General features: G+C 38.1%; 1 protein-coding gene across 6 annotated transcripts in view; it reads left to right on the forward strand.

The window, feature by feature from the left end:
• KCNK2 (potassium two pore domain channel subfamily K member 2) overlaps nucleotides 1-12,596 on the forward strand; it is a 231,375-nt gene extending 218,779 nt beyond the window's left edge. For all 6 annotated transcript variants that reach the window (XM_082473253.1, XM_082473255.1, XM_082473252.1 and 3 more), the window contains 2 exons: nucleotides 10,358-10,709; nucleotides 11,229-12,596. In XM_082473253.1, coding sequence (XP_082329379.1) covers nucleotides 10,358-10,675 — 318 coding nt within the window. In that variant the 3' untranslated portion in view covers nucleotides 10,676-10,709; nucleotides 11,229-12,596. The remainder of the gene's footprint in view (nucleotides 1-10,357; nucleotides 10,710-11,228) is intronic.
• The last annotated feature ends 1,145 nt before the right edge of the window (nucleotides 12,597-13,741 follow it).

Below are 13,741 nucleotides of genomic sequence, written 5' to 3' on the forward strand. Positions count from 1 at the left end.
TCACTTAGCTGTACAGAAGAAACTAACAACATTGTAAATCAACTATACCAATAAAAATCAATTAAAAAAAATAATAGACCTAATTTTAGGTCCATCAGTTCTGACAGTGCCTCCAGAATTGAGGCATGATTGAGGGGCTTACTCAGATGGCTGTCCTTTAAGTAAGTGATTATTTCTCATTACCCACTTGTATATAGGAGGAGATTGAATATAGTAGTTGATTCTTATACTTTTCACAGACATTTATTTAAACAAAAATGTAGATTCTTAGCTGTTCCCTTTATACTATTAACCTTACTACTAAGATAAGCTCATCATAGAAAACAGTATATTAGTATTTGTCCTTTTTACACTTAGAAAATTATGAATTCTCAAATGGAACAGATTAATTCCTCTTTAATAAAATCATTGGTTAAAGTGGGAGTAAAACTCAGAAGAAATGTTTAGTTTTTCATCAATAATTACTGTTTTATTTTATTTTATTTTTTTAACATCTTTATTGGAGTATAATTGCTTTACAATGGTGTGTTAGTTTCTGCTTTATAACAAAGTGAATCAGCTATACATATACATATATCCCCATATCTCCTCCCTATCCCACCCCTCTAGGTGGTCACAAAGCACCGAGCTGATCTCCCTGTGCTATGCGGCTGCTTCCCACTAGCTACCTATTTTACATTTGGTAGTGTATATATGTCCATGCCACACTCTCACTTCATCCCAGCTTACCCTTCCCACTCCCTGTGCACTAAAGTCCATTCTTCACGTCTGCATCTTTATTCCGGTCCTGCCCCTAGGTTCTTCTGAACCTTTTTTTTTTTTTTATTGATATACATGTGGTAGCATACAGTATTTGTTTTTCTCTTTCAGACTTAGTTCACTGTGTATGACAGACTGTATGTCCATCCATCTCACTGTAAATAACTCAATTTTGTTTCTTTTTATGGCTGAGTAATATTCCATTGTATATATGTGCCACATCTTTATCCATTCATCTGTTGATAAACACTTAGGTTGCTTCCATGTCCTGGCTATTGTAAATAGAGCTGCAATGAACATTATGGTACAGAACTCTTTTTGAATTATGGTTTTCTTAGGGTATATGCCCAGGAGTGGGATTGTTGGGTCATATGGTAGTTCTATTTTTAGTTTTTTAAGGAACCTCCATACTGTTCTCCATAGTGGCTGTATCAATTTACATTCCCACCCACAGTGCAAGAGGGTTCCCTTTTCTCCACACCCTCTCCAGCATATATTGTTTGTAGATTTTTTGGTGATGGCCATTCTGACTGGTGTGCAGTGATACCTCATTGTAGTTTTGATTTGCATTTCTCTGATGATTAGTGATGTTGAGCGTCCCTTCATGTGTTTGTTGGCAATGTGTATATCTTCTTTGGAGAAATGTCTGTTTGGGTCTTCTGCCCATTTTTGGATTGGGTTGTTTGTTTTTTTTGATATTGAGCTGCATGAGCTGCTTGTAAATTTTGGAGATTAATCCTTTGTCACTTGCTTCGTTTGTAAATATTTTCTCCCATTCTGAGGGTTGTCTTTTTGTCTCGTTTATGGTTTCCTTTGCTGTGCAAAAGCTTTTAAGTTTCATTAGGTCCCATTTGTTTATTTTTGGTTTTATTTCCATTTCTCTACGAGGTGGGTCAAAAAGGATCTTGCTGTGATTTATGTCATAGAGTATTCTGCCTGTGTTTTCCTCTAAGAGTTTTATACTGTCTGGCCTTAAATTTAGGTCCTTAATCCATTTTGAGTTTCTTTTTGTGTATGGTGTTAGGGAGTGTTCTAATTTCATTCTTTTACATGTACCTGTCCAGTTTTCCCAGCACCACTTATTGAAGAGACTGTCTTTTCTCCATGGTATATTCTTGCCTCCTTTATCAAAAATAAGGTGACCATATGTGTGTGGATCTATTTCTGGGCTTTCTTTCCTGTTCCATTGATCTATATTTCTGTTTTTGTGCCAGTACCATACTGTCTTGATTACTGTAGCTTTGTGTTAGAGTCTGAAGTCTGGGAGCCTGATTCCTCCAGCTCCATTTTTCTTTCTCAAGATTTCTTTGGCTATTCAGGGTCTTTTGTGTTTCCATACAAATTGCGAAATATTTTGTTCTAGTTCTGTGAAAAATGCCATTGGTAGTTTGATAGGGATTGCATTGAATCTGTAGATTGCTTTTGGTAGTATAGTCATTTTCACAGTGTTGATTCTTCCAATCCAAGAACATGGTATATCTCTCCATCTGTTTGTATCATCTTTAATTTCTTTTATCAGTCTCTTATAGTTTTCTGCATACAGGTCTTTTGTCTCCTTAGGTAGATTTATTCCTAGGTATTTTATTCTTTCTGTGGCAATGGTAAATGGGAGTGTTTCCTTAATTTCTCTTTCAGATTTTTCATCATTACTGTATAGGAATGCAAGAGATTTCTGTGCATTAATTTTGTACCCTGCTACTTTACCAAATTCATTGATTAGCTCTAGTAGTTTTCTGGTAGCATCTTTAGGATCCTCTATGTATAGTATCATGTTATCTGCAAACAGTGACAGCTTTACTTCTTTTCCGATTTGGATTCCTTTTATTTCTTTTTCTTCTCTGATTGCTCTGGCTAAAACTTCCAAAACAATGTTGAATATTAGTGGTGAGAGTGGACAACCTTGTCTTGTTCCTAATCTTAGAGGAAGTGGTTTCAGTTTTTCACCACTGAGAATGATGTTGGCTGTGGGTTTGCCATATATGGCCTTTATTATGTTGAGGTAAGTTCCCTCTATGTGTACTTTCTGGAGGGTTTTTATCATAAATTGGTGTTGAATTTTGTCGAAAGCTTTTTCTCCATCTATTGAAATGATCATATGGTTTTTCTCCTTCATTTGTTGATTGATTGATTTGCGTATATTGATTGATTTGCGTATATTGAAGAATCCTTGCATTCCTGGGATAAACCCCACTTGATCATGTTGTATGATCCTTTTAATGTGCTGTTGGATTCTGTTTGCTAGTATTTTGTTGAGGAATTTTGCATCTATGTTCATCAGTGATATTGGCCTGTAGTTTTCTTTCTTTGTGACATCTTTGTCTGGTTTTGGTATCAGGGTGATTGTGGCCTCGTAGAATGAGTTTGGGAGTGATCCTCCCTCTGCTATATTTTGGAAGAGTTTGAGAAGGATAGGTGTTAGCTCTTCTCTAAATGTTTGATAGAATTCGCCTATGAAGCCATCTGGTCCTGGGCTTTTGTTTGTTGGAAGATTTTTAATCACAGTCTTAATTTCAGTGCTTGTGATTGGTCTGTTTATATTTTCTATTTCTTCCTGGTTCAGTCTCGGAAGGTTGTGCTTTTCTAAGAATGTGTCCATTTCTTCCAGGTTGTCCATTTTACTGGCATATAGTTGCTTGTAGTAATCTCTCATGATCCTTTGTATTTCTGCAGTGTCCGTTGTTACTTCTCCTTTTTCATTTCTAATTCTATTGATTTGAGTTTTCTCCCTTTTTTTCTTGATGAGTCTGGCTAATGGTTTATCAATTTTGTTTATCTTCTCAAAGAACCAGCTTTTAGTTTTATTGACCTTTGCTATTGTTTCCTTCATTTCTTTTTCATTTATTTCTGATCTGATCTTTATGATTTCTTTCCTTAACTTTGGGGTTTTTTTTATTCTTCTTTCTCTAACTGCTTTAGGTGTAAGGTTAGGTTGTTTATTTGAGTTGTTTCCTGTCTCTTGAGGTAGGATTGTTTTGCTATAAACTTCCCTTTTAGAACTGCTTTTGCAGCATCCCATAGGTTTTCGGTCATCCTGTTTTCATTGTCATTTGTTTCTAGGTATTTTTTGATTTCCTCTTTGATTTCTTCAGTGATCTCTTGGCTGTTTAGTAGTGTGTTGTTTAGTCTCCATGTGTTTGTATTTTTTACAGATTTTTTCCTGTAATTGATATTTAGTCTCATAGCGTTGTGGTTGGAAAAGATACTTGATATGATTTAAATTTTCTTATATTTACCAAGGTTTGATTTGTGACCCAAGATATGATCTATCCTGGAGAATGTTCCATGAGCACTTGAGAAGAAAGTGTATTCTGTTGTTTTTGGATGGAATGTCCTATAAATATCAATTAAGTCCATCTTGTTTAATGTATCATTTAAAGCTTGTGTTTCCTTATTTATTTTCATTTGGATGATCTGTCCATTGGTGAAAGTGGGGTGTTAAAGTCCCCTACCATGATTGTGTTACTGTCGATTTCCCCTTTTATGACTCTTAGCATTTGCCTTAGGTATTGAGGTGCTCCTATGTTGGGTGCATAAATATTTAAAATTGTTATATCTTCTTCTTGGATTGATCCCTTCATCATTATGTAGTGTTCTTCTTTGTCTCTTGTAATAGTCTTTGTTTTAAAGTCTATTTTGTCTGATATGAGAATTGCTACTCCAGCTTTCTTTTGATTTCCATTTGCATGGAATATCTTTTTCCATCCCCTCACTTTCAGTCTGTATGTGTCCCTAGGTCTGAAGTGGGTCTCTTGTAGACAGCATATGTATGGGTCTTGTTTTTGTATCCATTCAGCCAGTCTTTGTCTTTTGGTGGGAGCATTTAATCCATTTACATTTAAGGTAATTATCGATATGTATGTTCCTATTACCATTTTCTTAATTGTTTTGGGTTTGTTATGGTAGGTCTTTTCCTTCTCTTGTGTTTCCCACTTAGAGAAGTTCCTTCAGCATTTGTTGTAAGCTGGTTTGTTGGTGCTGAATTCTCTTAGCTTTTGCTTGTCTGTAAAGATTTTAATTTCTCTGTTGAATCTGAAGGAGATCCTTGCTGGGTAGAGTAATCTTGGTTGTAGGTTTTTCCCTTTCATCCCTTTACATATGTCCTGCCACTCCCTTTTGGCTTGCAGAGTTTCTGCTGAAAGATCAGCTGTTAACCTTATGGGAATTCCCTTGTATGTTATTATTTTCTTTTCCCTTGCTGCATTTAATATTTTTTCTTTGTATTTAATTTTTGATAGTTTGATTAATTTGTGTCTCGGCGTGTTTCTCCTTGGATTTATCCTGTATGGAACTCTCTGTGCTTCCTGGGCTTGATTATCTCCTTTCCCATGTTATGGAAGTTTTCAACTATAATTTCTTCAAATATCTTCTCAGTCTCTTTCTTTTTCTCTTCTTCTTCTGGGACCCCTATAATTCGAATGTTGGTGCATTTAATGTTGTCCCAGAGGTCTCTGAGCTGTCCTGAATTCTTTTCATTCTTTTTTCTTTATTCTGTTCTGCAGGAGTTACTTCCACTATTTTATCTTCCAGGTCACTTATCTGTTCTTCTGCCTCATTTATTCTGCTATTGATTCCTTCCAGAGAATTTAAAATTTCATTTATTGTGTTATTCATCATTGTTTGTTTGCTCTTTAATTCTTCTAGGTCCTTGTTAAATATTTCTTGTATTTTCTCCATTCTATTTCCAAGATTTTGGATCATCTTTACTCTCATTACTCTGAATTCTTTTTCAGGTGGACTGCCTATTTCCTCTTCATTTGTTTTGGTCTGATGGGTTTTTACCTTGCTCCTTCATCTGTTGTGTTTTTCTCTGTCTTCTCATTTTGATTAACTTACTGTGTTTGGGGTCTCCTTTTCGCAGGCTGCCATTTTGTAGTTCCCATTGTTTATGGTGTCTGCCCTCAGTGCCTAAGGTTGGTTTAGTGGGTTGTGTAGGCTTCCTGGTGGAGGGAACTGGGGCCTGTGTTCTGGTGGATGAGGCTGGATCTTTTCTTTCTGGTGGGCAGGACTGCGTCCGGTGGTGTGTTTTGGGGTGCCTGTGACCTTATTATGATTTTAGGCAGCGTCTCTGCTAATGGGTGGGTTTGTGTTCCTGTCTTGCTAGTTGTTTGGCATAGGGTGTCCAGCACTGTAGCTTGCTGGTTGTTGAGTGGAGCTAGGTCTTAACGTTGAGATGGAGATCTCTGGGAGAGCTTTTGCCATTTGATATTATGTGGAGCTGGGAGGTCTCTGGTGGACCAGTGTCCTGAACTCGGCTCTCCCACCCCAGTAGCACAGGCCTGACACCTGGCTGGAGCACCAAGACCCTGTCAGCCACACAGCTCAGAAGAAAAATGAGACAAAATGAACGAAAAAAATGAAAGAAAAAAATTAAGTTATTAAATTAAAAAAATTATTAAAAGTAAAAAAAAATTTAAAAGTAATAAAAAAAAAAGAAAGAAGAGAGCAACCAAACCAAAAACAAATCCACCTATGATAACCAGTGCTAAAAAGTATACTAAAAAACAAAAGAAAAACAAAAACGGACAGACAGAATCCTAGGACAAATGGTAAAAGCAAAGCTGTACAGGCAAAATCACACAAAGAAGCATACATAAACACACTCACAAAAAGAGAAAAGGGAAAAAAAAAATATATATATATCTATATATATAAAAGGAAGAGAGCAACCAAATCAATAAACAAATCTACCAAGGATAATAAACTCTATATAGTAAACTAAGATAAACATAAAACCAAAACAAATTAGATACAGAAAGCAAACCCCAAGTCTACAGTGCTCCCAAAGTCCACCACCTCAATTTTGGGATAATTTGTTGTCTATTCAGGTATTCCAGTGATGCAGGGTACATCAAGTTGATTGTGGAGATTTAATCCTCTGCTCCTGAGTCTGCTGGGAGAAATTTCCATTTCTCTTCTTTGTTTGCACAGCTCCCGGGGTTCAGCTTTGGATTTGGACCTGCCTCTGCATGTAGGTCACGTGAGAGCATCTGTTCTTCACTCAGACAGGATGGGGTTAAAGTAACAGCTGATTAGGGGGCTCTGGCTCACTCAGGCCAGGGGGGAGGGAGGGGTACGGAATGTGGGGTGAGCCTGCAGCAGCCGAGGCTGGCGTGACATTGCACCAGCCTGAGGCCCACCATGTGTTCTCCTGGGGAAGTTGTCTCTGGATCATGGGACCCTGGCAGTGGCGGGTTGCACAGGCTCCTGGGAGGGGAGGTGTGGATAGTGACCTGTGCTTGCACACAGGTTTCTTGGTGGCTGCAGGAGCAGCCTTAGCGTCTCATGCCTGTCTCTGGTGTCTGCGCAGATAGTTGCAGCTCGTGCCCATCTCTGGAGCTCGTTTAGGCAGCGCTCTGAATCCCCTCTCCTCGCACACACCGAAACAATGGTCTCTTGCCTCTTAGGCATGTCCATACTTTTTCTGGACTCCCTGCTGGCTAGCTGTGGCGCACTAGCCCCCTTCAGGCTGTGTTCACGCAGCCAACCCCAGTCCTCTCCCTGGGATCTGACCTCTGAAGCCCGAGCCTCAGCTCCCAGCCCCCACCTGGCCTGGCGGGTGAGCAGACAAGCCTCTCAGGCTGGTGAGTGGTGGTCAACACCAATCCTCTGTGCAGGTATCTCTCCAATTTGCCCTCTGCACCCCTGTTGCTGTGCTCTCCTCTGTGTCTCTGAAGCTCCTCCCACCACCCCGTCTCTGCCAGTGAAGGGGCTTCCTAGTGTGTGGTAACTTTTCCTCCTTCACAGCTCCCTCCCACTGGTGCAGGTCCCGTCCCTATTCTTTTGTCTCTGTTTTTTCTTTTTTCTTTTGCCCTACTGAGGTATGTGGGGAGTTTCTTGCCTTTTGGGAAGTCTGAGGTCTTGTGCCAGTGTTCAGTAGGTGTTCTGTAGGAGTTGTTCCACATGTAGATATATTTCTGATGTACTTGTGGGGAAGAAGATGATCTCCACATCTTACTCCTCTGCCATCTTGAAGATCTCCTACTGTTTTACTTTAAACAGCAAATTTAACACGGCTCAGGATTATCTGTTTGTACTGTAAACTAGAAGAATTTAATAACATGTTGGACAATGATTAACTGTATTGTTCAAAACCATATTAATCAGGTTTTCTCTTTGTGTTTGTGCACCATCTTTAAGCAGGCTGCAATTTTCCGTCTTTAAAATTAAATTGGAACTGGTAGAGAAACAACTGAATCTCTTAACTGTTTATGTTAAAATATTATTTCGAAACTTTCTTGATAGTATTTACTTATTAATTCAATGCAATTCATCAAGTTTCTACTCAGTGCCTTCTCTATTCCAGACGCTAGATGTTTTATATACACCAATGTATGTAGTATAGACTCCGAACTCAAGAATGCTTAGTCTAATCAAAAAGACAGCTAGGTAAATAGAAGAAGAATATCAACAGTTGGAGGGTTTATTTATAAGTGCATTTGGAGTGATTTAGCATTTTTTACCACTGATTGATACTGCCTATACTTTTCTAACCAGAGAGTCCCCCCAAAGCAGAATTAAAAATTCAATAATTGCTTTTAGAGCTAAGTACAGTAGACACAGTCCCTTATGGGAACAGTAAGAATCTTCAGGCTGAATCACTATAAATTTAGCACTTCTTTCCCTGCAAGTTCCCTTTAAGTTGCCTCAGTGATTAAGGAATGCTTGATCTTGCCAGTTATGTATGCCACAAAGTTCTCATTTTTCCAGTTTGCTTTTTTCAGAACCAGAACCAGAAGACAAGCAATTATTTCTTGCTAGGTCAATACAAGTGGGAAATAAAAGACCTTTATAAAATAAAAGTAGATCATCAAATGTGTGCATGTATGTGATTATGGATGGATGAGGAAGAGTTGGTCTGCCATGTGCCACCTTCTAAGGATATTTGAACAGTTTCCATACACACACATACACTCACACAAATTTATATCCATGACCATCCGAGTGCATGTATACATCATGTTGAAGTAGATGTACATACATATGCTCTCTTATAAATCAGATTTTTAGTATAAATATTTAGAACCTGACTTTGTCCAATCAAGCTGCTATAACAAAATACCACACACTGGGGATCTTATAAACAGCATTTATTTCTCACAGTTCTAGAGATTCAAGATCACAGTGCCAGCATGACAGAGTGAGGACTCTCTTCCTGGTTTGTAGACAGAGCCTTCTTACTGTGTCCTCACATGGTGGAAGGGGTGAGGGATCTCTCTGGAACCCCTTTTGTAAGAGTGCTGATCTCATTCATGAAGGCTTTACTTCATGACTTAAGCACCTCCCTAAGGCCCCACCTACTAATATAATCACCTTTGCAGTTAATATTTCAACATATGAATTTTCAGGAGACACCAACGTTCAGACTATAGCAGAAACCATGAGTTATATTTCGCACATCAAAATTTAAAACAAAAAGCGACAGAGGTAAAATAAAACAAAACAAAGCAGTAGTTATTTGCTTGCCAGGTTAAAAGGAGCCCATGTCACTTAAAAATTGAGTTCCGTGGAGCTCCCTAATCCAAGAGCAGAAGTGCTAGCAATAGGGAATGGGGGACTTGTTCCCCCATTAGGAGATTATTCTAAGAGATATCCTAGATTATTAAATTCTAGTTGGTTAAGAAAAAGATTATAAAGTTTCCTGCGGGATGGGTCATTATTCTATTTTAGGTCACTAAAGTGCAGATATAATTTTAAAGAGGTCGAAGAAAACATTATGCAAATGCTTAGCACTTGGCAATGTCTTTTTATTCAATCTCAAACAAAGGCCACAATGATAACTATATAGTGATAGGCTCTTGCAGTTGAAGTGCATTACCCAGCCATCATGCTAGATGTGTGCTGTGAAGATGCCTGTTCCACAGCTGAGGAAATGGCAGCTCAGACAGGTTAACTTCACTAATTCCACAAACATTCATTGGGAAACTATTCCTTGGACTTAATCATTCTCCAAATGGGCCTCAAAATGAACTTGCCAGGCCTTGTTTATTTGCTTTCCCTGGAATCAGAAACAAAATATTTTATTGCTTATTTAGTAAATAGAGGATTCCTAAATGACCAGTGTGGGGTTGGAGTCAAAGTTCTTGCACACACCATTTCGGCTGTCTAAAATCTCTGTTTATATCCTGAGCAAACAGCATCACTGCTATGAGAACCAACCAGGTCACCTGGGTTCACACTCCAGGCTCTTTTACTCTGTCTTGCTGCTTCTCCTATGTCTTACTGCCTTCTCTACATTCAAATACTTCTTTAAATTACAGATTAAAAAAGAAACAGAGCTTTAAAAAGTTAGAGATTGCCTTTTGATCAGAAGTTTCAATGACAGGATTTGTCTCCAAAAACAAGGGCATCTAGTACCTCTAATATAATTTGGTTAATAGAGTTTAAGCTCACAGATTCATTTTTAGAGTCATATCTATATAAAATGGAAGCTTGTTCCTCACAACTTGCCTAAGTACCTCAATTCTCAGATCTCTCATATTACAAAAGGCTACGGTCTTCTTTTTAGAACCCCCAAATACAGTGATCAGAAGATAAAGCACACAAAACATTGACTGTCCTGTTGGTGTCTCTCTGTCTTTTCTCTGCGTGCACGTTCCAGGTGGGAGAGTTCAGAGCCCATGCTGCTGAGTGGACAGCCAATGTCACGGCCGAATTCAAGGAAACCAGGAGGCGGCTGAGCGTGGAGATTTACGACAAGTTCCAGCGTGCCACCTCCATAAAGCGGAAGCTCTCCGCAGAACTGGCTGGGAACCACAACCAGGAGCTGACTCCCTGTAGGAGGACCCTGTCAGTGAACCACCTCGCCAGCGAGAGGGACGTCTTGCCTCCCTTACTGAAAACTGAAAGTATCTATTTGAATGGACTGACGCCACACTGTGCAGGCGAGGAAATTGCTGTTATTGAGAACATTAAATAGCCCTCTCTTTGAAGAGCCCTAGGCATAGCCATAGGTGAGGACTTCTATATGCTCTTTTTGACTGTTGTTGGTAGCGTTTTTTAAATTGTGCATGAGCTCCAAAAAGGAAAAAAAAAAGAAAAATAGATACACCTATCATGGTCATCTACCATCAAGAGAATTTGAATTCTGAGCCAGCACTATCTTTTTGATGATTCTTGTTGAATGGTCCACTTTCTTTGACCAGTGGAATAAAACAAGCAATGTCTGATGCCTTTTTGTGCCCAGACTGTTTTTCTCTCTCTTTTCCAAGTGTGCCAAAAGGCCTCAGAATGAATTATAAGTATTTCCGGTGATAATGTAGCTTTGAGGGATCAGTCCTTAACTTTTCAGGGTCTACCTAACTGAGCCTAGATTATGGACCATTTATGGATGACAACATTTCTTTTTGTAAATGGCAAGAAATTCTTTTGCAGCCTTTTACCTAAGAAATTTTCTGTCAGTGCCTTATCTTACGAAGAAACAGAACCTCTCTAGCTAATGTGTGGTTTCTCCTTCCCCGCCCCACCCCTAGGCTCAACTCCGCAGTCCTTTACCCCACAACTCCTGTTTGAATACCATACCTTGCTGGAAACAGTGTGTAAAATGACCGAAGTGATGATGCCCGAAGAAGGAATAGATGCCAAATTAGATGGACATTGAAGCAACACTCAGAAACCCTAGCGTTAAAGGCACTGCAGAGAAATGAGGTGCAAAGACGGCCCCTCTGAGTATTTATTTGACTCAGGTACCAGTGGTACATATATACAGTGTAATTATTACCAGGCCAGTAAAATTGACTGCTCTCAATCAGTCCCTTTTTTCCTGGCAGTATTTAAAATTTATCATTTTTGACTAACTAACTATATATACATCTTTTAACGGTGGAAGAAGAAAAGCCATATATATATATATATATATATATATCCATATATATACATAAATGATCTGACAAAACTACGAAAATGGATATTCTTGAAGGTGAATTTAGACAGTTGGTGTGAATTGCCATTTGGATGAAAAGAAGATAGTAAAACAATGTGTTACAAGCATTTGCTAATAAACATTGTACTGCCAGCATCTATTTGCTTTTTAATGTATGAAAAGCTCATATGATTTTCTTTCCTTGGGTGACTTTCGCCAGATGAGGGGCGGAAATGTAGGAGGCAGAGCTGGGCACAGTCCTAGCCTTCTGTGGGTGTACCTCTGGAGTTGCAGCTGGGTGTGAAAGCGGAGTTGAAACTGGGACCACTGTGATTTTGCACATGGAAAAATGCAGATTGCAGGCATAATTCATCTCTGACATTAGAGAAAAAGCTGTTATAGCACAATTTAAATCTTGAGAGTTTTTTTTTTTTTAAAGATAGTAAAGGCTGTTAATCCTCTTTAGTTTAATTTTATATCTTGCAACTCTTTGGATGTTTTCAAGATTCAGAAGAAATTCAGTAAAGGCACCTAGTAGATTGCTACTCTTTCTTTTATTTTCATACACAGATCTGCTGTACATTGTAAATATAATTTGTAAAATGCAGAAAGAAAATGATTTCCCTAAATATAATGGCAAAACATTACTTTTATTCTTGGGGGTCAGGGGTGTATCTGAATAAGTGGCATTCAGATTAGGGTCTTAAAAAATAAACCCAGGATCTTAAAAAAAAAAAAAACTTAATAGATGCTTATTTTCCAAAATTTAAATTTAAGCTAGAAATGTAAATATTCAGTTAACTTGTTGAAGGTACTTTTATAAACTTAAAAAATTCTAACCAAAATTTTAGAAAGTCAGGCTCTTTTAGAAGGAAAGCTACACCCATTTCCTCAATAACTGTTCTGAAAGTTCATATGGTGGAATGCACCATGTATAAACTGTGAATTGTATTGACAAATAAAGTTTGTAATTAAAGTCGGCATTTTCTGAGTCTCCTGCTTGCCGCTGAGGACTTAGATCTGATTCTGGCTGTGCAGAACTCCAGAACTTCACTTTTCATGCTGAGTTTTTGTGGCTCCTTTGTTCACAGTATTCAAGAAATATTTTTGATGCAGTATTACTACCCTTGTTAAATACATGCAGATGTTCTTCTTGGTGGCTGTTAATCAAAAGTAAAATCCTGAAATTTCACTTTTAAAATATGATATTTTAAAGAGCATATAAATTCAAGATGGTTTCTATTAAATTATGTTATATCAATCAATATCTTAAATCATTGTTAGACCTTGTCTTGACACTGAAGTAATTGGAATGCCGAACATGGGCACCTGAATATTTTTTGTAGGAAAAGTCAAACATCCTGGCAGTGTTGAAGCCTAAAGAAGGTAGTTGCCGACTAATCTTCTAAACCTCGTACCCCAAATATTTGGACTACATACCTTGTCCGTATCGTACATAAATTTATTTATTCATTCCCAGGCACCTTGATACTCAGTAAATATCCTAAAACTGATCCCCAGCTTTATCCTTAAGATTGGGGAAAATCTAAGGAAACGTGCGTGTATTATATCAATTTTATTTTCTCAAGTTTCATTTTGTTTACCTCTTGTGGAGAGAATATTGACAAAGGTTTGACATAGTCTATGAGTTTATTTTTTCAATGGACCAGTTTAAGAATGAGTAGTTTTGCCCTGAAGGCTATTTGGGAAAATAAAAAGTACCAAGCCCAGCAAGGATGAGGAACTGTCTGATCTGGAATCTTAGACATGGGTTCTAGTCAAGGCTTTCTATCCACCTTACAACTAGTACATTTAAAATGACTGTTTTGGAGTTCTATTATTACATAAATCTATGTACTTTGCTACCATAGTTCATGTCACACTGCCTTTTTTTTCAATATTATTTCACTCTTGCAATACAGGAAAAAGTGAAACTTCTAAAGCCAAGAAGGAATTGAATAATTTGTCTTGGCCGTCAAAAAAAATGAGAGAAGGGTGTAAGGCTTGGTCTTTTTCTCAAATTCTAAGGAACATATGACATAAAAGGAGGACTAAATCCCACCTCACTTTGTATCAAAAAATCTGTAGAATTCACTGATTCTGAAGGCCAGAAGTTCAGACTAA

The sequence above is a fragment of the Balaenoptera physalus genome, assembly GCF_965194825.1.
Source record: "Balaenoptera physalus genome assembly, chromosome: 1".
In the NCBI taxonomy this organism is placed as follows: domain Eukaryota; kingdom Metazoa; phylum Chordata; class Mammalia; order Artiodactyla; family Balaenopteridae; genus Balaenoptera; species Balaenoptera physalus.